General features: G+C 40.3%; 1 protein-coding gene across 7 annotated transcripts in view; it reads right to left on the bottom strand.

Annotated features, from left to right (window-relative positions):
- The window catches only part of MTMR3 (myotubularin related protein 3), a 250,652-nt gene that overhangs the window by 17,639 nt on the left and 206,485 nt on the right, over positions 1–26,528 (bottom strand). For all 7 annotated transcript variants that reach the window (XM_064367885.1, XM_012464973.3, XM_012464977.3 and 4 more), the window contains 7 exons: positions 22,852–22,934; positions 19,798–19,964; positions 11,769–11,865; positions 8,058–8,171; positions 3,752–3,957; positions 3,039–3,170; positions 1,606–1,717 (listed from right to left, as the gene is read on the bottom strand). In XM_064367885.1, the coding sequence (XP_064223955.1) occupies positions 1,606–1,717; positions 3,039–3,170; positions 3,752–3,957; positions 8,058–8,171; positions 11,769–11,865; positions 19,798–19,964; positions 22,852–22,934 (911 nt within the window). The remainder of the gene's footprint in view (positions 1–1,605; positions 1,718–3,038; positions 3,171–3,751; positions 3,958–8,057; positions 8,172–11,768; positions 11,866–19,797; positions 19,965–22,851; positions 22,935–26,528) is intronic.

Here is a 26,528-nt window from a genome sequence, read left to right as displayed (position 1 = left end):
TAAATTATCTCCTAGCCCCTGAAGAAATGGTAAACAAGAGAACCAGTGTGAGGTTCTCTTGAACCTAACTATTATTTAATACCACTTGATGTTGTCTGTGACTAACAAAGATGTACTCCAAAAATCTGCCAGCCAGGGAGGGGCTGCTGAGAGACTCCCCATTCCCTTGTCCTATTCTCAACCTGCACCAGAAGCCTACTATCCCCTCATCCTCCACAGCCCCAAAAACAGGCCAGGGGGCCTACTTACAGCTGTCCCAGCACTGCTACAGCTGCTTTTTATCCATGAGAGAGACTTCAGTGCAGCATTATGATTTGCTGCCAAATACATAAAAGCATTACCTTCAATAAAATCCCCAAGACCTTTAAGTGGACCAGGCGAGGGCTAATTACATCTTTTTGACTCTGACAGCTCTTTAAGAATTTTAGTATGTGGAAGGTATTGGAGATCATGTCGTGTTGATTACATCTTTGATTTTATAGACAGGAAAACTGAGATATACAGTAATTAAGCCCCTTGGCCAAGGTCACATGGTTTGTGGCAGATCCACTGGGTCCTTAGCAAGACTCCTTCTACACACCACCCTAGGGAAGAAAGTGCTGCTAGCTAGGACCTGGAACCGTACAGCAAATGCAAATGGCTAATCCCCAAAGGAGGAGGCAAGCTCAATTCTTCAGTCAGGCTTTCCCCAAAGGACACTGCTTCATCCTCTGGACTGATTACAACTATGATGAATTTAATCATCTGCTACTGGCAGTCAGTATAAGTGGTTTAGGCAGCATCTGATTTAATAAATCAAATAAAGAATGCAGTAAAACTTGATGTGATCATGAGATCCACTGAATAAAACCCAGGGATACGACTATGGCCTCCAGCACAAATACCAGAAAAAAGAAAATGCTGTCTTCTCTGGCACCGTATCTCTGGCTTTCTAAAATAGTAAAACAGGACTTTTAAATATTTATCTGTCCATTTTTGTTTTACAGAGCATTCTTCCTAATTTATCTAATAGTCAATCAGTATCATTGGAGAGGGTATTATTTCACCTTCCTCACTGCAAATGCCAGTCATTCATATTTAATAAGCAATAAAAATCATGATAATGTTCTTAGTAAATGAGAATAGTTTAGAAACTGAAAGCAGATGTGAAAGGAACTGACCTAATGGCAACTTTAACCCCTTTAGAACATGATGAATAAATTCTGATCTTTCATGATAAAACATCCCATTTCACAACAGGTTAAGTATCAATGTGGGACATCAGAAACTGAAGAATTAAATTACTTTGGGCTAAAGATGATGTGGAAGGGAAAAGTCCCAAGACAAACAGTAAGGCAATGCTTCTGTTTTGATGACTGAGATTTGTTCCATGCTGCAGATTTTAAAACCTTTCAAAGGGCTGTATATCCTCCCAACTCCTCTGTGCTGCCATACTTCTGACCCAGGAAGGAGACACTTGCAGAGACTGGGCTGGTAACTGAAGTTTACCATGAAACAGAAAGAAAGGCTGCTCCAAACTTTTTTTTTTTTCCCATTAGTTCAAGGAAAGAAGAAAACTGATTTTTTAAGAGCCATGCAAAATGAAAGCCACGGCTAAGGACTTACTTTCCTGGATCTGGCATCTGAGTGCACAGCAACCGCAGAGACTGAAAACTCCTCCGAATAGAATGAATGTTTGCCATCCCCATAAACACAACTTCACAGTTCGGGTAATATTCTGGAGAGAGTAACAATAAAGAGAATACAATAAAGAGAATACAAATATGTTGAATTTAAAGCCCACATGGCCAAGTTTAAAAGAAACAAACTAGCTATAAAACAAACCCACTGCAGCTTCTGATTAATGAAACTGATGTTTTGAGATGCCTATTAGCCCAATCCTTTATAATAAGAGGAACACAGTGACTGAATTTTAACTATCTTTTCGAAAAGGGTAAAAAGGGAAGGTTAGATTTGTAAAGAAGCTACTGACATAAAATAAAAACTATTATTGGGCCGGGCGCGGTGGCTCACGCCTGTAATCCCAACACTTTGGGAGGCCGAGGTGGGTGGATCACGAGGTCAAGAGATCAAGACCACGCTGGTCAACATGGTGAAACCCCGTCTCTACTAAAAATACAAAAAATTAGCTGGGCACGGTGGCGGGTGCCTGTAATCCCAGCTACTCAGGAGGCTGAGGCAGGAGAATTGCCTGAACCCAGGAGGCAGAGGTTGCGGTGAGCCGAGATCGTGTCATTGCACTCCAGCCTGGGTAACAAGAGTGAAACTCCGTCTCAAAAAAAAACTATTATTTTTTTAAAAGAAAGGCCTACTTTGATCTCACTCTGGCTTTACTTTTTGGGCCTTATCTAACTTGTGGCTTTGGAATCTCTTTGAAACCTGGCAGAACAACGCTTTCACACATTCAAATTTCACCTTGGTACAGCTGCTTTCAATTACCAGATTAGACCACATCTGAACAAACAGCCTGGTGCCTCTATCTATCTGTACCATAAGCACACCGCTGGCACTGGGTGTGTTGGGGGGTGGTCCTTCCTTGGGGAAAGCTAGCATTCCAACAGTAACGGTGTTACAGTTTAGGACAGAGGCACTTTAGCAGCATTCTATGTTTACTGTTTCAATTTTCACCCCAGGTTTTCTAAGGAGAGGCCACTGAGGAGTTTGCTACAAGGCCAGTGATGAGCATACCCTCTGTCAAAGGCAACAAAAAGCTTTTAGACAGCTGAGAAATTGAGCCCACTAAAGAAGCAGCTTCCAAACATGAACAGGCCTTATTATGAGGAAGATCTGCTTTCCTTATCACCTAAAAATTGGCACAAAGAAGTAAGATTATGTGACTTCACTGCACCTCCTCCTCCATTTCTCCTCAGAAAAGAACATACGGTGTCAAGAATCCAAAGAGCAGCTTGGCACTGTCATGACAGGACGGATGAGGAATATGGCTTGCTACTCATTTCAAATTGAGAACTAAGTCTCAGTTGGGCATGGGCTGCACTCACGAGGAGAAAGTATGGGGAACAAAGCACCATATACCTCACCTGGGCATTCGCAGCCTCCTCCTTTGGCTCGGTTTGCCACAGCAGCTGCATAGGAGCGTGCATCCAAGATCAAAAGCTTCTGCGGTTGGATGGCTAAACTCTCTGCTCCTGAAGCATTTGACAGAGAAGAATCTAGGGACATGGAGGGAGGGGGCACACTAAATGAACCTGTCTCTCCCACAACTGTGAAGAATTAGACCCACAAGTACATCTTATGGCACAAAAAAGGCTCAGTAAAATGAAACCTTCTAAACAAAACCCTTGACACATAGGCCTTTCCTCTTTAGTTTATTTTCTATCTTGCCTTCTTATGAAAGACAAGGAGGATTTATTGTCCAAAACCGAGTCCCAGAGTACACATGGGATTTACACAGCCCAGTCTCTTCATTTCTACACCTGTCATCCTTTCATGAAGCCTGGCACTTCCCCCCATGGTCTGCAGATACTGCAAGTCCCCAATTACATCAACACTCCATTTTTGTCACAATGGCAAGAAAGACAACAAACACACTAATATCTTGATTGAGGTTTGAAACAAAGGGTCTTCCGATTCTTTGCCAAGAACCATGACTCCTCAAACAATCCCATCAAGTAAAGCTCTGCACTTTCACTTCTATAAGACTAAATCTGTGTCTTCTAAGGAAAAGGCCATTTCAAGAAAAGGTTCTTAGATGCTATAAAAATTACTGCCATGGGTCCAGGGAGCACCTTACCGAACTCCACATCAGAAAGGTCTCCCCCATTGGGAAAGTCTCGAGAAGTATTCCTAGTTGGCTGCTTGCTGCCACTTGATCGGGAGTCAGAGACACAAGCTTTGGCTACTGACTGCACCAGGTGCTCATCATCTGCATTTCGCCAGCCCCACCAGCTAACCTCTGGCTGTCCACAGCGGGCAATCACAGCTCCATTGCTCTGGTGCCTGTGTGGGGAACAAGAAACAACTGTACCCATCCGAGGGGCCCCCATTCAGATGCCCTGCACTCACACAAAGGTAAAGTAGTAGACCTTAAGTGCCTTAATGAACAGTCTAATTCTAGGTTAAGTGTTGGGTCAGCTTCAAGTCCTCTCAGTATTAAAGAGGGTAGAAATCTTACATACCCAACAAGAATAAACAACAAAACCTGTGTGTCTTTCTCAATTATCATACCATCACAGAGATACCTGTAAAGTTACCCACAAAATTACTAACAGGAGTCAGGCATAGAGGCTCATGTTACAATCCCCAGCACTTTGGGAGGCTGAGGCGGGAGGATCACTTGAGCCCAGGAGTTCAAGACCAGCATGAACAACACAGTGAGACCCCATCTTTACAAAAAAATTTTTACAAATTAGCCAAGCATGGTAGCACATGCCTGTAGCTGCAGCTACTCAGGACGTGGAGGTGGAAGGATCCCTTGAACCCAGAAGGCTGAAGCTGCAGAAAGCTATTATTGTACCACTATACTCCAGCACTCCAGCTTGGGTGACAGAGCAAGACTTCGTTTCCAAAAAAAACAAAAAAACGAAAATGAATGTGTACTCTCAGCAAAAATAAAGTAATAGTTGTAACTTAATCTACAGATACTACAGTAATTCTGCTACCAAATAATGAAATCTGCTTCCTTTTTAATGCTGAACCAAGAGCCCACCTCTGGGAGTAAAACATTTACCTGGCCTACAGTGAACTGCTTTATAAAATCTCCTGAGATTTCATGAGTCACAAACTGCTCTTATAGGCAGATAGCTTAGTGAGCCAGCTACCCTTCCTCAGGCTCGTAGAAAGAGAGGAAGAGCATTGACCTCGGAAACCATACTCTGACACATCCTTTTCCAATAGACAGACCAGAAATCATACAGTCTACTTTCAGGTGCTATGATGACCCAGACTTTTCCTAGTTAGCCAATTTTAACCAATAAAAAGTTAGGAAAAATCTGATTACTTCGCAGTAAAGAGGAATAGCTAGGACACTGAACTTCAAATAGGTTATGCCAGGTGAAAGAAGTCAGTCACAAAAGGCCACTTATTGTATGACAATTTACATTAATTATCCAGAATAGGCAAATCTATATGGAGAGAAAGATTTGTGCATGTGATTATTATAAACACCTAGTTACTTAAGGGAGCTTGCCTAATTCTAAGTGGGTCTTACTTAAAACGATTATGTTTTTATATAAAACTGAAGTGCTCTGTTTTAGTAGTGGGGGCTTTATTCATTGGCCATCTTAATTATTCAGGGCTAGGGTGTCTGGGTGCCCTGTGAATGAGTTTTTTGGGATGATGAAAATGTACTACAATTTTTTGTTTTTAACCCTCAAGCTTACAAGGCAAACTAATTTTGGCACTAATCAAATTCCACTGAAATCACCAGTTTGCTTGTAGTTTTAAAATCCTCCCTCCCAGGGAGAGAAGTAGCTGTAAGTACTTGTGTATTGCCAACATGCTCAACTGGCTCATGTGTTGAATGGGGCCAAAATAGAAATAAAACCTCAATGATTCTTTATAAAATGCCTCCTAGCAGTTACAGGCGCTGAGCAACCACTGAGCTGAATGACTCCACACCCTGCACAGGAGGCTGGCTGGGCCTTTCCTGAGCATCCTCCTTCCTCAGTGCTTCCCAGCAGTGCCCTAGAGGAGCAGTAGATGGCACTCTTCAGCCTGGATCTTGGGTTTTAAGGGCCACTGCATTACAGTAGCTATTAGATTTCAACTGGGCTATTGCAATAAGCAATTATGTTTTTTGCAGTCTTCTAAAATGCTTCAGACTACATGAAAGATAACTCAAACACTACAGTTAAAAATCACTAAAGGAGTGCATTTCTATCACTAACAGAACCAGGCAGGGTATAAAAATTATGATGTCCAACAGATAAAGCCCTCACTACTAAAACACAGAATACTTAAGTTTCATATAGAAACATAATTAAGTAATCCCAACTTAGATTTAGGCAAGCTCCCTTACCTAGTTTATAATAATCACCACATGCACAAAGGAAAAAGCTGTGAACTGCACTACAGATGGACACCCTTCACACCATCTTGCTGTGTTAAAGCAATCTCTGCCTTCAGTAATAAACCCAATTAAGTGCTCTCTCATCACAGTAGGACAAAGCCCTAATCAAGCACTGGTTCAGCATGGTGCTGTCAAGTAACTGCTGCTGGCAACCTCAGGAATCATAACCATAGTCTACAGACAACTAAATTCAGGAAATGGATGTCAAGAGTCACAGGCATCCTGCCACCTAGGATGGCAAAACAGTATGGTGGAGGGTCCCAAACATTCTTCCACACACCCCTTACAAACCTCCCAAATAATATACCAACCCAGTTTGAAGCTCAGTGATACAAGACACATGTTCTGAGACAGAGACCAGTTCCAGGAAGCCTGCCTGATTTTACATGGACTACACCAATAACTTTCATTTGTGATCTTTTGAAAGACTTTCTTTGAAAAACTGCAAATAAAAATTTCATTTATATATATCCCCTTGTGTCTCTAGAAAAAGGAGAAAAAAAACCTAGGGTGATGACCTCTAGAATAAATTTTAGAAGGGAAAAAAGGGCTTCCCATTTTTATTACATTTTAAAAAGTTTTTCTTCAACCAGCCCTCTTAGGCTTCTCTGCCCAAAGGGAGAATTCACCTAAAGCCTCTGATTCTGCAAATGAGAGTACCTTCCCCCTTTCAAAGTCAGCAATCCCCACAAATGCCATGACTACTAACCTAACACAGCTGTTGGCCAGAGCAGCCGCTGGCTGCTTTCCCCATTCCAGCTGAGCTGATCATTGATAAAACTCATAAATCCCTTCAGCTTTCACTACTCTCTAGTTCCTATAGCATCCTTACCATCTGAATGATAGGTAAATTTGGTGACTGACTTTTCTAGGGGTGTGTGAAAACAACAGTGATGAGAATTGAGATTAAAAACGTAATGGGTTCCACTGGGCTAGAGCAAATACTTTTCCATCTCTCTCCGTTCAGAGTAGGCATCAGAATTTGCCTTTAGTAAACTAAATGAACAAGCTGGTTACCTCTGTAGGAATTCCACAAGGAGACAAATCCCTTCCTACAATCTCAATATTTCAGTGGAATGAAGTTTTTCTAACTGTAAGCCACTGGATTGGCCCAACTCAGGGAGAGTCCAAAAAGCCGGCAAACTGGGAAAATGAAATGGAGAATGTAAACATTACAAAGAGATGACATCCGAAACCTTTCCAGAATAAGAAGGAATGACTTCTTTAAAATTTAACAGGTTTCTGTGAGAATAGAGATATTCACTGAATTATAAAAGTAGCACTCAGAACCTACTCCAGATGTTGGTACAGAAGCCCAGTGTTTATAGGCCCTCATTCAGAACCAGAACATATCTGCAAAATAAGAACTATCATTCCCATTGTGCATTAGGAACAGACTGAGGTCGGTGAGGAAATTTATTCAAGGTGCCTTAGCAAGGAGTGTAAGAATATACATGAACTCAGATCTGTGACTCCAAAATCCCTGCTCCATCACCATGCCACCAATCCCCATCTAGAACTTGCATCCCTTGGCTCTCATGCCTCTGATCAACTAAAATCTTCTACCCAGTCATGCCCCAGCCTTCTTCCCTAAATGCTTCCTCTCAAAACAGAGTTCTTCCACATGTCAAAGTTTCAACTACAAAGACAATCAGAGCTAACTCAACTCTATATTCCCAATGATCACTTTCTAAGACTCACCTCTCAATCCAAAAGCTCTGCTAACATCTGAAGCTAAATGCTTAGTAAGCACATTATCTTCTCACAGAATGTAAGAAGGATCTTGAAATAGCAAGTCCAGCCACTTTATGACTAAAACTTCCTTATCTGCGTCAAATGAACCACCAGCTAGTGTTCTGAATGCAGTCAGTACTGATGTGTTACTGGAGGAGAAGCTTTAGCAATACAGCCTAGAAAGTTCTCTGACCCCTCCCCTTCCCTTCCCAGGTTAGCAGCAGCAGAGGCAGCAGACCACATGCAGCAGGGCAGCAGCACCAGCCTAAGCTGGGACTGATCCAGTGTAACTTACCTGTACACAACGGCAGGGATGCGCTTCCAGGACCTGAAACTTGCTACACTTTCTAGTTCTTTGTCAGTGATCCAGGCAGGCACTATGAGCTCTTGAGGATAGCTACCACATAATCTAAAGAGAAAATGAGAAGTGGGGAGAGTCGGGGGAGATGAAGGGGAGAGAGACAAGGAGAGAGAAACACTAGGTGAACCAGCACAAGGATAATGATCTCACTGCCACAGAGCTAAAGGCAATGAGGTGCTTTATTCAAGTTTTGGTCTCAACAGAATGGGTTATCCTAAGTTTATTTTGTTTTGGTTTTTTTGCCTTAAATGTTTACTTATGTGTATATATCAAGTGATACTATCTTGGATTGCTCCACTTGATGCTACCTTTTGGAAATCTGGCAATCTTAACTATCAATGAAAAAAAGTGGGAGTTGAGGATCAGTCTCTTTATACTCCATTATAACTCTTCTGCTTAACAAGTACATAGGTTATTTCTAACTACATGAGCACCCAGTCTAATTACAGAACTGAGAGTCTGTGTCAGCTCTACCAGACCCTCAGTGAAAGACAAAAGCCCACAATTTCAAGTTTCCAGAGACTTCACAGGATTAACTGATTCTGTGATTTGAACCAAACAGGGTGTCATCCTTATAGATAACAGGTGCAACCATGGGTCTGCAAAACCAATACTACAAGCCAGCCTATTTGCATACACAACCTCGGTTCCACTGAACCAGGTTAGTAATATGACTAAGCTATTAATCATAATTTCCATAAAACATACTTAAGAATTAATTATACTCAGGGTAGGGGGTAAGCTTTTTTCTCATTAGGGAAGATGCTAGCTGCAGTCAAGGTGGTATCCTGGGAAGCAACACTTTCAATAGATTTTTACTTACAGGACAATGTCTCTTTCTGGATAATCCAGTCTTCTTTTTCAATAGTGAAAGCAATAAGGTCTCTAATCCAAATCCTAAAACACACAAACTCCACCACACCACCAACCCCCTGCCCTAGCCTATCCTATACATAGGGGAAAGCGCAGAAAAACACAAAATAGCTTAGGAGTTGGGGGTTCTGATCATTTTGCACTAAATGTCTCTCTCCTGTTCTCAATTTCCAGAAGATTAAGTCTCAGGAATTTAAAAGCCACTGAACAAAGAGAACGGCTACGACTAACAGTAGCTATACAAACTTACTAACGCCTATTTACAAACTCCTAAAAATAAGCTGAGACCCAGTAATGATGGCTAATATCTAACCATAAATCTCATTCCCTTTTTGTCTTAAACTCAAGAGTAAATCTGGCTCTCACTCTTCATAGTAGGAAGAACTTTCAACATCCTGTTGTTTCCTACCCCCAGCCCTCATTTTGTCTTACAGTGGTGATAACATCCTAAAGACTGGCTCTGAGGTGGAACTAGTAAATTCCTTGAGAGAGTTTTGCTCTGTTACCTAGGCTACAGAGCAGTGGAGCAATCATGGCTCACAGCAGCCCTGACCTCCCCTGCAGGCATGAACCACCATGCCCAGCTCATTTTTAAAAAAAATTTCTGGCCAGGCGCAGTAGCTCATGCCTGTAATCCCAGCACTTTGGGAGGCCGAGGTGGGCGGATCACCTGAGGTCAGGAGTTTGAGACCAGTGTGGCCAACATGGGGAAACCTCATCTCTACTAAAATTACAAAAATTAGCCAGGCGTGGTAGTGCGTGCCTGTAATCCCACCTACTTGGGAGGCTGAGGCAAAACTGCTTGAACCTGGGGAGCAGAGGCTGCAGTGAGCCGATGTGCCACTGCACTCCAGCCTGGGAGACAGAGTGAGAGTCCGTCAAAACTGGGCTGAATCAATCCTCCTATCTTGACCCTCCAAGAAGTTAATTTTTAAAATCCCTATTAATTAGGGATTATTTTTCCAACAAGTCTGCCTTAATTCAGTTTTTTTACTCGAGCTAATCTTCTGAACATTCTGTTCACTGTCCTATAGGTACTACACTGCCTAGTACTCAGCTCTTCAGTATGCATTACCTCCTTACTTGTGGATAAACAATTCCCAGTATAATAGGTTACAGTCAGGAAAGCATAATGCAGCCACAGAGTCCCTGAGGCCTGAGGGAGTTTTCACCAGTTTTCACCCTCCTTCTTTGCTTTGACTCGTCACTGAAAACAGGCAAAGGTATAAAAAGTCTGTAGCTCCCAACTCTTCAAAACACCCTGGGTTCTTAACTCCCTGGAGAAGATCCACATTAAGAACTATGTAGAGCAATTAGCTACAGCTTTTCCAATGAAAAATGAAACACTCTGATGGCTAGCCACAAATAGACCAGCAAAATGGCTATCATAATTTGAGACAGCTAAAGGGAAAAGGACCATGGATTAGTGATGCAGGGAAATGCAGGAGAAGGATATATTTAAAGATTTCAGATATATAAATATTCTGGACAATTTTTTTTGGTTTTATAGAAATTTGGATCACCAAAATAATAATAGTTAACTGTCCTCCCCCACCAAAGCACTTACACATTTTAAGGAAAAGGGTAATGGCTAAATGGTTATTTATTTTTTATTTTTAGAAGGAGTCTCACTCTGTCACTCAGGCTGGAGTGTAGTGGTGCAATCTCAGCTCACTACAACCACTGCCTCTCAGGTTAAAGAAATTCTCCTATCTCAGCCTCCCAAGTAGCTGGGACTACAGGCGTGCACCATCATGCCCAGCTAATCTTCGTATTTTTAGTAGAGACAGGGTTTCCCCATGTTGGCCAGGCTGACCTCAAATTCCTAATCTCAGGTGATCCACCTCGGCCTCCCAAAGTGCTGGGATTACTGGCATGAGCCACCACGTGTGGCCAAATAATGGATACATTAATATTTAACGGTTAAATGATCATAACAGTGAAGCTGGTTTTAGATCAATATATTAAAGGACAGAATACAGACTGAGCATCTTTAATTCAAAAATCTGAAATTCTCCAAAATCTAAAACTTTGAGTGCTGATATGATGACACAAGTGAAAAATTCCACACCTGACCTCATGTGATGTGTCACAGTCAAGTCACAGTCAAAACTTTCTGTACAAAACATCATGCAGGAAATCATTTAAAATATTGCATAAAATTACCTTCCAGCTATGTGTATAATGTGTATATGAGACAAAAAATTGTGTGTTTAGACTTGGGTCCCAGCCCCAAGATAATCTCATTATGTTTATGCAAATACTCCAAAACCTGAAAAAAATCCAAAATCTGAAACACAGTTCCAAGAATTTCAGATAAGGGATACTCAACCTGTACTTATGTCTATTTCATAGCACCTGGAGTAAAATTACAGTCATAAAAACTAGTTCATAAATGTTCTGTCACTGCTTATGAGACCACTGATCCTATCTCTGATGTGATGCCAAGTGGTGATGAGAAAAATGGTAACTGCTTGTCTACAGGCAAATACAGTATTATCTAGAAATGTATGTACCAGAAAAAAACAGAGGCCTAAAGCGGGTAGAAGGGAAGGTTCTAGGATCCTGTTAAGTAAGAATTACTTTCCAAACTCCAATAATAGCAATGGGAACAAGGTTCAATAACTACTCTGAAGATCATGCCTTTAGATTTAATAAATGAAACTATTTCAAAGAAAAAGTCTAAGTTCAAATGTTCTGTCACATGAGAATTGGGGTTTCTGCAAAGGCACTGGCTGTGAAAGACAGTCCACAGGGACCCATATAACTCACCTGTACTTCTCATTGATGTTGGAAATCCTCCAGGCATTGTTCATATCAAAACCCATTCTCTCCACCTCGTTTTTAAACCTTGAAGTTACGTGCTCCCCTAGAGGCCAAAGATAACACCAGAAAGGAAGAAATGAATACCATTTTGCAAAATAGGTACAATAAAAACATAGAAATATACATATGTTATATATACTTTTACATATATACATATATATGTAAAATATATGTGTGTGTGTGTGTGTGTGTGTATATATATATATATATATATTTTTTTTTTTTTTTTGAGACAGAGATCCACTGTGTCACCCAGGCTGAAGTACAGTGGTGTGATCTCGGCTCACTGCAACTTCTGCCTCCTGGGATCAAATGATTCTTGTGCCTCAGCCACCAGAATGGCTAGGATTGACAGGTGCATGCCACCACACCTGGCTAATTTTTGTACTTTCAGTAGAGATGGGGTTTCACCACATTGGCCAGGCTGGTCTTGAACTCCTGGCGGCCTCTTGTGATCCACCCACCCCAGCCTCCCAAAGTGCTGGGATTATAGGCGTGAAACACTGCATCCAGCCTGTATATTTTTAAAGGTAGGAATTGTATAAATAATAAAGTAACATATTTAGTTTTAGTTTAGAAAGATCCCTGTCAGGTTAAGATTATAAAGAGGAAAGAAATTAATTCTGATCCAGAGTTATGTTATCCCATCTAATCTTTTCAATCAACTCTGAGAACAGTATCACTGAGCTCATTTTACAATGGACAAAATTACAACAGAGAAGTTATTATGGCAGGCCTATGTGGCCCCAAAATTCATGGTCTTGTCACTGGCTACTTTCCTGCTTCCACACTCAGACTGACAGTACCCTTAAGAAATAAAATCAATAACAAGATCACCACAAGTAGCAATAATTCCTCATCCAAAACTCTTTGATCCAAATTTTAGAACTTGAGAGTTTTCCAAACGTTCAAAAGGTAAAACAGTGCATATATTATAATATTCGGCTCAAACTCTTAACAGGATCTCCTTAAAAAAGTACTAATATTTCTTCTGTGAAGGTTATGGATCATTCATACCAGGTGGGGTAAATAAAGCAACAAATAGCCTCACATCAGCTCTGATCAGGTCCAGCCAAGATACCAAATAGGGTATGAAAAACATTCTGGTTTCCAGAGCCTTTTAGATGATAGAATTGCAGGTTAACAAACAGGTCACAGAATCATAACTGCCAGCCAGGAATCTCAGGAAACACCGTACTACTAAGTGCTGATCATTTGTAAGAACAGCCACCCAAACTGGTATAATCTGGCTGTATTTGCCTAAATGGATCTGGCTTTCTTTTCCTTAGGAGAGCAAAACAAAGGTAAAAATGAAGCTAACATAAATTCAGTAAATCTGACAAAACTTTCTTCCTTGAAAACATATACAGTCCTAGGGCAGTATGTTATTTTTTAAAATATTAAGCTGTACCTCTAATATACAGTGTTATAGGTTGTAAAATAAATGCTGGCAGGACTGGAAGAAACCACAACAACAAAAGCACAAAACAGACTTCGCTTTGGTGATCAAAGTATAAAGCTTTGTTCTCCCTGGGAGAGGAGCTACAGAATAGGAAACAGCAATTACTTGAATGGAAGACAATTCTGTTAAACTACTTCCCATTTAAACTGCCTTTCTTGAGCTCAAGCTAGGTATTATATGTTTCCTGAAGGAGAGCTATAAAAAGATGAGGTTGAGAGGCACAAGAAAAAATAATAGTTAAATCCATCCCATTTTGGAAAAGTTTTAGAAGCAATGTAGCAGGCTTCCGAATAGGAAAAACACTATCTGAATTGGGGTGCCATCTGTCTAAAAATTGCAAAGAATACTGACCATCAAGAATACTAGGCCAGATGTGGTAGCTCACGCCTGTAATCCCAGCACTTTAGGAGGCTGAAGCGGCGGACTGCTTGAGCCCAGTAGTTCAAGACCAGCCTGGGCAATAGAGTGAAACCCTGTCTCTACAAAAATGCAAAAATTAGGTTGTGATGGTACATGCCTGTAGCCCTAGCTACTTGAGAGGCTGAGGTGGGAGGACTACCTGAACCTAGGGAAGTTGAGGCTACAGTGAACCGTGATCACACCATTGCACTCCAGCCTGGCCAACAGAGTAAGACCCTGTCTCAAAAAAAAGAAAAAAAGAAAAAAAAAAAAAAAACAGACAAGGAGACTTTTGTTTTGTCCTGCTGTACAATGGAGTCTTTAATTCATAATCCAATCTAACAGCTGCAAAACTGTGGCAAATTCTAAGTTCATTAAGAGATTTTTTGCTATGCGTGGTGGCTCACGCCTGTAATCCCAGCACTTTGGGAGGCCAAGGCAGGTGGATCACGAGGTCAGGAGATCGAGATCATCCTGGCCAACATGGTGAAACCCTATCTCTACTAAAAATACAAAAATTAGCTGGGCACGGTAGTGTGTGCCTGTAATCCCTGCTATTCAGGAGGCTGAGGTCGGAGAATCACTTGAACCAGGGAGTCAGAGGTTGCAGTGAACCGAGATAGCACCATTGCATTCCAGCCTGGCGACAGTGAGACAGCATCTCAAAAAAAAAACAAAATATTTTTTCCCTACTCTGGGATATAGCTCCAAGTCTTTGCAGAAAGTAAGAAAATTTTTTAATGATTTTTAATTTTTTTTGTGCTTTTCCTGAGCTGTATATTAATGATCTTCTACATTAATAGCTCTTAGTTGGTAAGACACAGATACCCTAAAAGGATCTTGTGATTTAAAAATAACCACTGGCAAAAAAGTAAGTGACAGCAATTTACTTCATAGAACCATTTCCCAAAGGAGGACTTACAACCACCATCCACAGCGCAAAATTCTGAGCTATATGCAGAAATATATACTATCAGGTATAGAAAATCTGAAATTTTGAGTTCTTTGAGAATGGGAATGAGTTTTAATTACTTTTATATCCTCTAATGCAGTGACTTCATAAACTTTGAAACTGACCATCACAAGCCACAATAAGAATTATGTTTTACATCACAATACAACAAACATGTTTTAATTTTTTCTTGCTATGTTGCCTAAGCTGGATATGAACTCCTAAACTCAAGCAATCTTCCCACTTCAGCCTCTCGAATAGCTGAGACTACAGGTACACACCACTGTGCCCAGCTAATACAACATACATTATTTTTTTAAAAGCGTTTCACAAAACAATATCCACTCTTACTATGTGTGTGACACAAATTGATATTTTCTATTCCATTCCTTTAAAATTAGATTTCATGACCCACTACTGGATCATAACCTATTTGAAAACCACATCATTACATACATCAGGAATTTAATCAGTTCTTGCAAACTGTGTGAGATGTTCACTCATGTTTACTTAGCCAGAAAAATAAATACAAACATATTTATTGCTGGATTTCCCTTAAAAATTTCTATCTCAGGTCTCAATTGATTCAACATTAAATACACTGTGATATCCCAACTTACTTTAAATACTGGGGCTATAAGGTTTTTGTTTGGCTTTATATTTCAATTTCAACCCTTCCTATCTGCCTTTGTCTCTTTCAACATTTAGTTGTTTGTTTTTTTGTTTTTTGTTTTGAGACAGAGTCTTGCTCTGTCACCAGGCTGGAGTGCAGTGGCATGATATCAGCTCACTGCAACCTCTGCCTGCCGGGTTCAAACTATTCTCCTGCCTCAGCCTCCCGAGTAGCTGGGGCTACAGGCACGTGCCACCACGTCCAGCTAATTTTTTTGTTTTTAGTACAGATGGGGTTTCACCATGTTGGCCAGGATAGTCTCAATCTCTTGACCTCGTGATCCACCGGCCTCGGCCTCCCAAAGCGTTGGAATTACAGGCATGAGCCACTGCACCCAGCCAACATTTAGTATTTCTTATACTACAAATAATACAGTCCAGCAATTTTCATTTTAGTGGAAGTGAAAAACTTTCTTTTTAAAGGCAATGAAGTTCCCTAACTCCCTCTATCATAAGCACAGTGTTAATCAGCAATCTAAAAACTTTTCCCCCAAAAGTCTAGCTCCCTGACTGATCCTGAGTATTCAAGCCCACAATTACATACAGCTTAAAGGCCTGGGACAGAAAGGATAGGCTTTTACCTGACAAGTGAGGAAGCAGAACAATACCAGAGTTAAAGAAGGTAAGAACTACCTCTTCCAGATTTTCAAATATGGAGAGAAGAAATATGCTTTTTCTATGTACAAAGGTCCCAGTAAATCCTCTAGATGCAACTTCCTGGACTGCATTCAAACCCGGAAGACAGATAAACAGGTAGCTTCACAGCAGGGTTAAGACCCAGAGTCATATGCTATTTGTGGATAAAAAAGATGGGCTTAATGGACATTTCACACGAGAGAGGTTAGAGAGGTAGGCCTGATTCTACTAAACTGGCAGCTAAACTGCCCAGTCATCTGTCAGGCCTCCAGATTAACATTTTAGTACACAGCCATCACCAACCAGCCAGTTGCAATGAGGAGCAGGAAGTTAAGGACATGAGAGAGAAGCTTTTAGCTTTAAGTCCACTTCTTTTTTAGAGTTTGAGGGGCTAAGAGAAGGGTCAAGAACTTGGCAAAGGATTCTGCAGGTTTCACAGGTGAACTCCAAAAGCAATGTTGAGACTTCTTCCGAAGCTGATTAAGCCCTAGAGCTGTGGCCACAGTATGGCTGGCTTAACTATGACAGGTTCAACAGCCAGAAACTAAGATTTATATGAATAGTAAGACAATGATGTAATTTTCTCATTTCCCTCCTCTTTGATACATTCTACTCTTAACAGGCTAACTAGAGAAGACTCCATAAAAGGCTTTATTAACTGCTGTAAGATTAACTTCCACACCTCAGAGTCTACACTTGTGATCTCATGTACTGGGGCAGATTATAAAAAGGCATGACTTTGAAATATCAAAACTGTTATCTCATCCTAAAGATGACTTGTAAGTATATGGTTGTCTGGTATGCTAATATTTGATGAGTAATGCTACAGACACCACCATCACTCAAAAATATTAGGCAGTGACAAAGAACCAGGTTGACTGGCTTTAAAAATATCCTCGAGGTATTTTTTTAATTAAAACCAAGTTTTTCCTTTGTACTCCACAGTGAATATACATAAAAGGCAAAAGCCAAAAACAAAAACAAAAGGCAAAAGCCACATATACACATACATTCAACCAAGTCACTGAAATACAAGATTCCATGCTGAGCGGTGGCCCGTTAACATCAGTGTGGACTATGTGTACTGGGAAGAAACAAAAATGTAAGCTTACTCATAATCTCTAGCCAATCAGGTATGAGTGCATTACCTTGTAGTTGCATAATTTCCAAAATGTTTTCATAAACATGGCACATAGGGGGCACTTAAGCATTAACTGAATTGAATTCTGCAGCATTAACAGATTTGATCTTCAGGATACCTGGATCAGCCTGGGCAGGAAAAGCATGAATGTCCCAGTTTAAAGCACAAAGGAAATTAAAGTATAGAGAGCATAAATTCTTTGCCCAGTTTTTTTTCCTTCTTCCAACTAAATCTCAGAGTACGGATTTGAATTCCGGTTTCCTAAGTCAGTACTCTACCCCTCATGTGCCCTTGCATCACAAACCTACAGAAAGACAGAGAACACTGTAGATATCATTATGGCCAAAGAATATCAGACACCATCAGAAGGGGACCAAAGTCATCCCACCTCAGGACAAAGCCACTCGTAATTAAAAGACCAGAGTGAGGTTCTGACTTGGCACCTCTCAGGAATATCCTAAGAGTTTGCTCAAATCCAAAAGAAACAACTAAAATTATCAAGGGACTAAAAAACCTCTCCTAAAAAGATAAGGACTTCTCGGTCTGTGGTTGAGAGAACAGCACAGGAGAAAGCAAACGTTGCTGAGTAAATGCTGGCAACTCAAAATTAGAGAATACCTCTTGGAGACAAGGGCCTTAAAGTTCTAATATAACATAATACAGCAGGATGTACTCATTAAGTTCATTATCCTAGGAGATGGTAGAAACTAAAAATTTAATAAAGATGCAATGAATGGTTAAAAACTCAGAAAATGTACATGTAAGATTTGTAAACATCAGTCTGTAAACTTTTTTTTAAAAAAAACCCAAATTTGAAAAGAGACATAAAAAAAAATTTTTTTAATGTGATGGCATCTCAATAAAGAAAAAAAAATAGATGCAACAATTGGAGTGAAGTGAGAGACAGTTCAAGTATATTCTCATAAACTTCCAAGGTTGGTGTGGTCTCCTGTAGATGACAGAATTCTGCTAGCATGGGCACGCTTGTGAGAAGCTGGGATTCTGAGGCTTTCCCTGAGGCTCCATGAGCTCAGGAGCCTTTTTTTTCCCCCAAACTCTGTATTCACAGCACACCCCATGGTCAGGTCTGAATAACTGAGAACTGGTTTTAAGTCCCAGCTCTGTCATCAGTGACTAGCACTGGGAATTGACAACAGGCTTTTTACCTCTGAGCCCCCATTTCTTTGGCTCCCAAAACAGACACCAACCTATCCTGCCTGTTTGACAAGGTCATGAGAATCAAACAAAAGTATTTATCAAAGCATCTTTAAATACTGCTTATGCTATAAGCATTTTAATATAACGGAACAAGAATGTGAACCAAAAGCATCAATCAGTGATGGAGCCAGAGAATAAAGTGAATAAGCATAGCAAGATTAGCCTCAAAGTTTAAAATGACCCAGGGCAAACTTTTAAGATTGAAGATTCAGGATTAAAATTTTAGGTTTCAAGAAAAAAGTCCCAAGAGTAAACTTTACTTGAAGGATGCTCACAACTTTTCACTGCATACACTTCAAAACCTGACACACTAAAAGTTAGTGCTGAATCAGCAAAGTTCTATCTATGACCACAAAGTTTACAGAAAACTACATGAAAAGAAATAACATGAACTTGGTCAAAGCCATATCTGAAGGAGAATGACAGTGAAGGCGACAGACTGTATGAGGAGTCGGGAAGCCTGGGTTCCAGGAACAGGCTCAGTATCTCTCCCCATCTCCTCCTCTCTCTCTCTCTCCACTTCTCCTCTCCCCCTCTCCTCCTCTCTCTCTGCCTCTCCTCTCCCCCTCTCCTCCTCTCTCTCTCTCTGCCTGCCTCTTCTCTCTCTCCGCCTCTCCTCTCTCCCCGCCTCTCCTCTCTCTCCGCCTCTCCTCTCTCTCTCTCCGCCTCTCCTCTCTCTCTCTCCGCCTCTCCTCTCTCTCTCTCCGAGACTCTCCTCCTCTCTCTGCCCCCCTCCTCCTCTCTCCCCGCCTCTTCTCTCCCCCCTCCTCTCTCTCCCCCTCCTCTCTCTCCCCCTCTCCTCTCTCTTTCCCCTTCTCCTCTCTCTCTCCCCCTCTCCTCTCTCTCTCCCCCTCTCCTCTCTCTCTCCCCCTCTCCTCTCTCTTGTCTCTCTCCCCCTCTCTCTGTCCTCTCTCTCTTTTGTCACATGTTAAAATCTACAGTATATTTGTTCTTCATAGGCACATGGTCTCTCTGGACCTCTGTTTCTTCATCCATGGAATGAAAATGGTGACAATAAGTAATGTTTGACTTGAAAATTTTAAGATAGCAAAAGACCGTTTTATATTATACAGCTTATTCCAACACTTCTGTGCCTTTGTTCATGCTACTTGCTCTAATATTCTTTTCCCCATTCTCTAACCAATGAACTCCTATTCAACTTTCCAAGCTGATTCAAAAGCCACTTTAAATATGAAGTCTTCCCACACATGTATACAAAACTCATGACTCTTTTATTAAGTTTCCATAATATTTATAAAACCTTATTCTAGTTGAGCTGTTTTTAGGCCCAGTACATTGTGATGCCGTCTAGTGTTCTTCCCTTCCTGTGGAAGGCAGAAAACATGTTCTTTTAAGCTGAGAAGAATGCTGGACACATAGTAGGTGCTCCCTAAAATATACACTGATTGCTTCTGTGTCCCATTGCATGTTAAAAGCACCTCCATCAGTAGCTTGATAAAGCCCCTGGCCATTTGCACATTTCAGAAAGGCCTACCTGGTCTGCACAGGTCTCCATGTTGCTCTTTTTCACTGGCATAGACCTCCATGCACCAAGCATGGTATGCAAATGAGAAGAGATCTTCTATTTTAGCAGGTGGTCGAATTGCGTTGTTTAGTCTCTTCAGCCACTCTTGACACTGCTCAAAGGTGGAAAACTGACACCTTTGGTGAAGTCAAACAGTATGGATGTAATCAGAAGACAGTTGAAATGAAATTTAAGAAAATTATTCAAGAATGCCCACTTGTAGTGAAGTGGGAACTACAATCAAGAAAGCATCTGAGTCAGTCATTCACATGTTCATTATCACTTACAAAAAAAATAAATGTTAGCCAATGAAACAAAATGTCCAAAAGAAGGAAGCCAACCATGTGGAAAATCTATTTTTTTAGACTAATAAAATCTCTAAGATTCATTAATCACAATTATTACAAAAAAAAATGGCCGCTATTCTTTTATGAGTGGAGTTTTATTCTACTTCTTCCATCAAAGATTTATGGTTGTCCCTCACTAAAAATGTTTAGAAAAATCCTTTTTGTTTCATAATAACATAATAGATCAAGTTTAAAAACCACAGCATTATTTTTAGCCAGTTAGGGACTAATTTCATTATTGAGCTATTAGGACAAATCAGATCCAAAAGACAGATTGCACTGTAATTTTCAGCTATGACTATACAGAGAATAAAACAATTCTACTGTCAGTTGCAATTTCAGTATATACAATGAATGAGTTAAAATAATTAGTGAAAACTAATTTATTAAAGATGTAGGCCAGGTGCGGTGGCTCACACCTGTAATCCCAGCACTTTGGGAGGCTGAGGTGGGCAGATCATGAGGTCAAGAGATCAAGACCATCCTGGCCAACATGGTGAAATCCGATCTCTACTAAAATTACAAAAATTAGCTGGGTGTGGTGGCGCATGCCTGTAATCCCAGCAACTCGGGAGGCTGAGGCAGGAGAATCTCTTGAAATCGGGCCACTGCACTCCAGCCTAGCAACAGAGCGAGACTCAATCTAAAATAAAATAAATAAAATAAAATAAAGATGTGTTTAGGCTGGGCACAGTGGCTGATGCCTGTAATCCCAGCACTTTGGGAGGCCAAGATGGATGGATCACTTGAGGTCAGGAGTTCAAGACCAGCCTGGCCAACATGTCGAAACCCCCATCTCTAATACAAAAAAAATTAGCCAGGCATGGTGGCATGCACCTGTAATCTCAGCTACTTGGGAGGCTGAGGCAGGAGAATCACTTGAATCAGGGAGGTGAAGGTTGGAGTAAGCCAAGATCACACCACTGCACTCCAGCCTGGGCAACAGAGTAAGATTTTGTCTCAAAAAAATAAATAAAAATAAAGATTTGTTTAAATATTTGGCCCTTTTGAATGCAATGTTAAGAAACTGAGTAATAAGCAACCTTCCTAAACTGAGTTGTAGCCAGTATCTATCAAAAATAAGCCAAATCTCAATGACTAAAAAGCAATTTAAAAAATATCTTAAAACCATGGGGTCACCTAAACCTCTCCTTTGTCCCAATCACGGTGGCTCATCAATATGCCAACACATAATGTTTACTGGCACCCCAGAACAAGTAAGAATGCAGTAAAAACTTGTGGAATTTAAGACCCCTAGAGCAATTAAATTTAAAAATGCACTTCAGGCGTCATTGTTGGTTTTTTGTTTTTGATACGGAGTCTTGTTCTGTTGCTCAGTCTGGAGTACGATGGTGTGATCTCAGCTCACTACAACCTCTGCCTCCCAGGTTCAAGATTCTTCTGCCTCAGCCTCCCAAGTAGCTGGGACTACAGGCATGCACCATCATATCCAGCTAATTTTTGTATTTTTAGTCGAGACAGGGTTTCGCCATGTTGGCCAGGCTGGTCTTGAGCTCCTGACCTCAAGTGATCCACCCACCTCAGCCTCCAAAAGTGCTGGGATTACAGGCGTGAGCCACTGCGCACGGCCTGCAACCATTATAGTTAACATCAGATAAAAATCATCAATTAATGCTAAACTTAAGGAGAAATTTTTATGAGAAGCAAGCACATTTGCATTGTCTCAAGTGCCTCCCCCAGACTGTTTTTAGTTGCAAGAAAGAAAATGCAGAAATTATACTGAAACCAGATGACATCTTGACTGGGATAATCAAAATTAACATCTCCAATGAAGGACATGAACACTGTACTTCCAGATGTAATATAGTATCCTGAAAAGGACGTGACATCATAGATACAGTATTCCAGTTGAGAAAACATAACCTCAGTTTAACTGAGGAAACACTGGACAAACATAAAAAGAGAAACATTCCATTAAAACAAAAGACTGTATTCTGCAAAATGTGAATGTCATAAAAGACAAAATAAGGCTATAGAAAATGTTCCAGATTAAAGAAAGCTACAGAGTCATGACAGCTAAATGCACTATGTGGCCCAGACTGGATCCTGTACTAAATGAGACAGAGGTGAAAAAGAATGCTGTAAGAAACATTAATAGGTCATTAGGTCAACTGACAAAATTGGAACATGTATAGTAGACTGGATAAAAGTATTATCAATGTAAAACTGAAAACTGATGATGCTGTAGTTACATAAGAAAATATTCCTATTCTTAGGAAAGCATGCTGCAGTATTTTGGGGTTAAGAGCCATGATTATGTAACTTAAACTGTTCAGGAAAAGAATCTGTCACACACACACACACACACACACACACACACACAAACACAAAGCAGCAGCAGCGCTCTGCAAATAATAAAGCAAATGGTAAAATGTTAACAAGTGAATCTGGGTGAATGACATACTGATGTTCTTTGTACTATTTCTATTTTTGCACTTTCGTAAATTTAAAATTATTTCCAAATTTTAAAAATACATCTTTCAACATAGCAAAGTATTCATCCTACAGATAAAATATCTTAGGCACAAACTACTCAGAAAATATTCCTAATGAGGCTAATCTCCAAAAGGTATCTTACTAAGTTACCAAACAATGGACTCATTTTTTAAAAAACATTTTCCACACTAAACAGCAACACAAACATACCACCACATACCTGATAACTTTGCAGTCTTTGCAAGTCAAATGAAGCTGAAATATATCTCGGCATTCAACACTTTCTATAAGCTGTAACGGAACCTGCAATTAAAAAAAATGAAGTCTTCTTGGTCATAAAGAAAATTGCATTGACCTTGCAATTCTTCAATGTGTCCAGTAAGACTAATTGGATCTATAAGGGAAAGCAACAAAAACAGAACTGCAAACTTATCTGGATCAACAGTACTCAAGTGATTTACTACAGAGTGAATTAGGACATCCCTTTATCTCTAAATCAGTGGTCTCAAGTCATGTCATAGCACGAGGGCAACAAAGAGGTGGTACCACCTTTGAAAGAGGAGAATATATCTCTCAGGTATTGAACTCTCAAGATCGAAGTACTACTTTTAGATGCTATAACTGACTATGATTTGCAATGATGCAATGACACAGAAGCTGAAGGGAACCAGAATGGTAATATTTTCTTGTTTATAGAAAAGAACTACAGATCAGAATGGAGGTGGGACACTCTGTTGTTTGCCTCAAATGACAGAGTGGGCTTATGGCTTAGTGTTAGCCAATGAGGCTCCTGAAAAAGGCTAGAGGTCTAAGCTGACTGTGGATTGCACAGAAAAGACAATGGGACAATAGCTGCTGGCCAGGCTCTCTAATAAATAGAATAGACTCAAAGGTATGAAGGAGGAGGAGAAGACCATGCAGTGATCAAAGATGCTAAAACTATAATAATTGTGTCTGATTTGCTTCAAAAGATCAATTAGGAGTCCTGTTTGCCAAATGGGGCTTGAGGTCTGAACAAGCTAGAATGGTTCTTCCCTGTCAATCTGGTCTGCAGACTCTACCAGACACAGGATTATGTAAAACAGCAGACAGAGAAAAGGGAGACAAATAGAAATCGAAGCATCTAGACAGGGTGCCAAATCTTGAGGGCAATATGAGGATCCTCCTCCTATCCCTCAAATCATCCTGATTCAACCCCTGGCTTCAAAAAGCAATTTCTAGACTTTCAATGCAAACCTGGTAAAATAACAGTGAATACTCTTACTACTTAAAAAAGGAGTGAGCCATTTGCCTTTTACACTCTATCAAGCCTAGCCAAAATGTGTCTCTGGAAATTGCAAATAGCATTCCAACAATTTGTGTTAGTATGCAAAGAGGAAGGCAGTCTCCTCCAATGCAGACAGGAACAAGAGTGCTGTCTGCACAGAATGGCCCTCGTGTTAGCTGAGCGAGTTTCAGGAACAAGACTCCTGCAAACTCTACCCCACCACAGAGCTCCTAGTCAGCAAAGAACTCTCAGAACGAGGATGCAGGGATCAAAAAGAAGCCCAGTGCTAGACAAAGAAACAAAATGGGGCAGGGGTTAAAGAAGAGAAGCAAAATAATATTACTCAGATAAATGACTGGGAGTTTCGACCTTATGACTGAAGTCTTCTCGCTTTTAAGTTTACAATCTATAAAAATTCCCTTACAATGTAATAGGACTGGGCATCAGTGGGAAAACTAAGAAATCTTGCCTATGTTCTAAGAACAAAAGGAGTTTTTGGCCCTCTGCTTTTGTTCAAGTCCTTAACCCCAAGGTGCTGTGAGAAACTGCAGCTGATGCAGCTAAGAATTCTTCCAAGACCTGTGCATCTAAGAAGGAAAAAACAAAACAAAACAAAAAACAATTTATCATTAGAGATAAACTGTAAAAAAGAAACGCTGAGATTAAGATAGAGATTAGAAGACAACATTGCTTTGTTCTCAGGCCAGTCCTCTGGGTGGTCTGTAACAGACTCTTATTGCCTTTTATTTTGTAGTACTCCTGCTAACTACCTTAACTCTATATCCCCCCAAAATGTGGCTGCCAGACTGGCAATTAAGAGGCCTGAGGTCTAGTCTCAATTTTCTAAAATTTTACCAATTAAAATTTTGCCAGCTTCACTGGGCAAGCCTCCAGTCTTCCCATGTGTCACCAACCTCTGCTTTCTGAACCTTGGTCACAACTAAGGAAATCTCAGGCATGGGGCCTGGGAAGAGTCTGGGATAAGATTAGAGTGAGCTTTGCAAATCCACATGGAGAGGCTGCTCTTTCAGCAGTCACCTGCATCCTAAGTCCCCTGCAATTGACTTTCTTTACGAACAGAAGACATGAAAACCAGCTAATGCTCTTAAGCAGCTGCTGGGGGAAATGGATTAGCCTTTGCTACTTTGCTACAAACAGGTAAGTTTTACATCCTTATTACTAAACCAGACCCCAATGGCCTGTGCTCAAACTTACTGGAATAAAATAGAGCATGCAAAACATTTGCTACCTAAAATTCAGGCAATATATACATATATATTTTCTGTATTTTAACATAGTAAATTTAAGAAAGAAGAATTAAAATGTTGGTTCTATGCATTCAAATCAGATTGCAGACATTAGCAAGTCACCAAAAACAACCATGTGTACACAAGTCTCAGATATGGAGAATAGCAGATTTTAATATTCATGCAGACTGTCACATGCAGGAAAGTTCAATATGCAGCAAGAATAGGGACATATAAAAGAGAAACACCTGATGTTATAACAAGTATCTCCCTTTTCTTCTCCTTTCTACCCCAGTGTTTTCCTTCAGCACTCCCTCCAGATTGACTCTTCTAAAAGGCAGAATTGGCCTTTTCCTCTTCACACCTCCATCCAAAACATACTGTTTCTCTACTTTCTTAAGGCCCACTCCATTGCTTTAAGTTCCTCAAATTTCCTCACATATGAAAAGGAACTCTTAACCATTTCTGTAACTAGAGGTTTCCTATATACAAACCTCAAAACCAAATTACAGATTCAAGAGCCAGTCCATTTTTCAGCCCAGGAAGGTTAAACGACTACACTATAAGCTAGTATAGTAGTAAAGTCAGGACCAGAATCCATGTCTGTCCTCCAGCCTGGGCTCCTTCCACCATATATGGTGTGCCTTTCTTTCTTCCCCTACACTTGGACTTCTCTTCCATATAAGCTCACTTTAGTTTTTCTTTCACAAAAAACTAAAAGCTTCTCCACCAGGGATCTTCAAGAGGAAAATGGAGTTTAAATCAAAATTCCTTAGAGGCAATTCCATTTGTAGAAGAGTAACAAGAAATCTAAACTCACTTTCAAATCGCCTCAAACCTAATGATTCAATGTCTTGTAGCAACTCATTTTCTTTTTGCTCCTCTCTCCTCTATCTTCACCTGCCAGGTAACTCAATCTCACTTTACAATGCTTTTCCTAACATAAATTTCACCAAACTCATGCTCAAACAATGCATCAAACACATTCAGTGCTATAACCAATTCCTCAAAAGTCAAAAGTTATATATCACAGACACCAACACCCTTAAGAGCATCAATCCAAAAAAAAGCAGAATAGCAGCAGTTTAAAAATTTAACACACATGCACAGGTATGTCCCATAATATTGTCACATTCCAGAGGGATCTGATGTCATCATACCCTACTATATTTACCTCCTCAATTCATTCTGGGTGTGTGTGTATACATGTGCATTATTTTTAAGCACGACAATTTAGAGTGGGATAATTTCTACCTTTTTAAAAACAAATGCCCTTTTTATAGCCTGAATGGGAAGTACTAATCTTGCACTTGTACACCTGAAGTTAAAATGGCAGTAACAGTAAAAATAAAGCAAGAAATGAGTCTAAATCTACAATCTGTA

The sequence above is a fragment of the Aotus nancymaae genome, unplaced genomic scaffold, assembly GCF_030222135.1.
Source record: "Aotus nancymaae isolate 86718 unplaced genomic scaffold, 86718_ANA_hifiasm-v0.15.2.pri h1tg000076l, whole genome shotgun sequence".
NCBI classification, from domain to species: domain Eukaryota; kingdom Metazoa; phylum Chordata; class Mammalia; order Primates; family Aotidae; genus Aotus; species Aotus nancymaae.
This window is presented reverse-complemented; position numbering and strand designations above follow the sequence as displayed.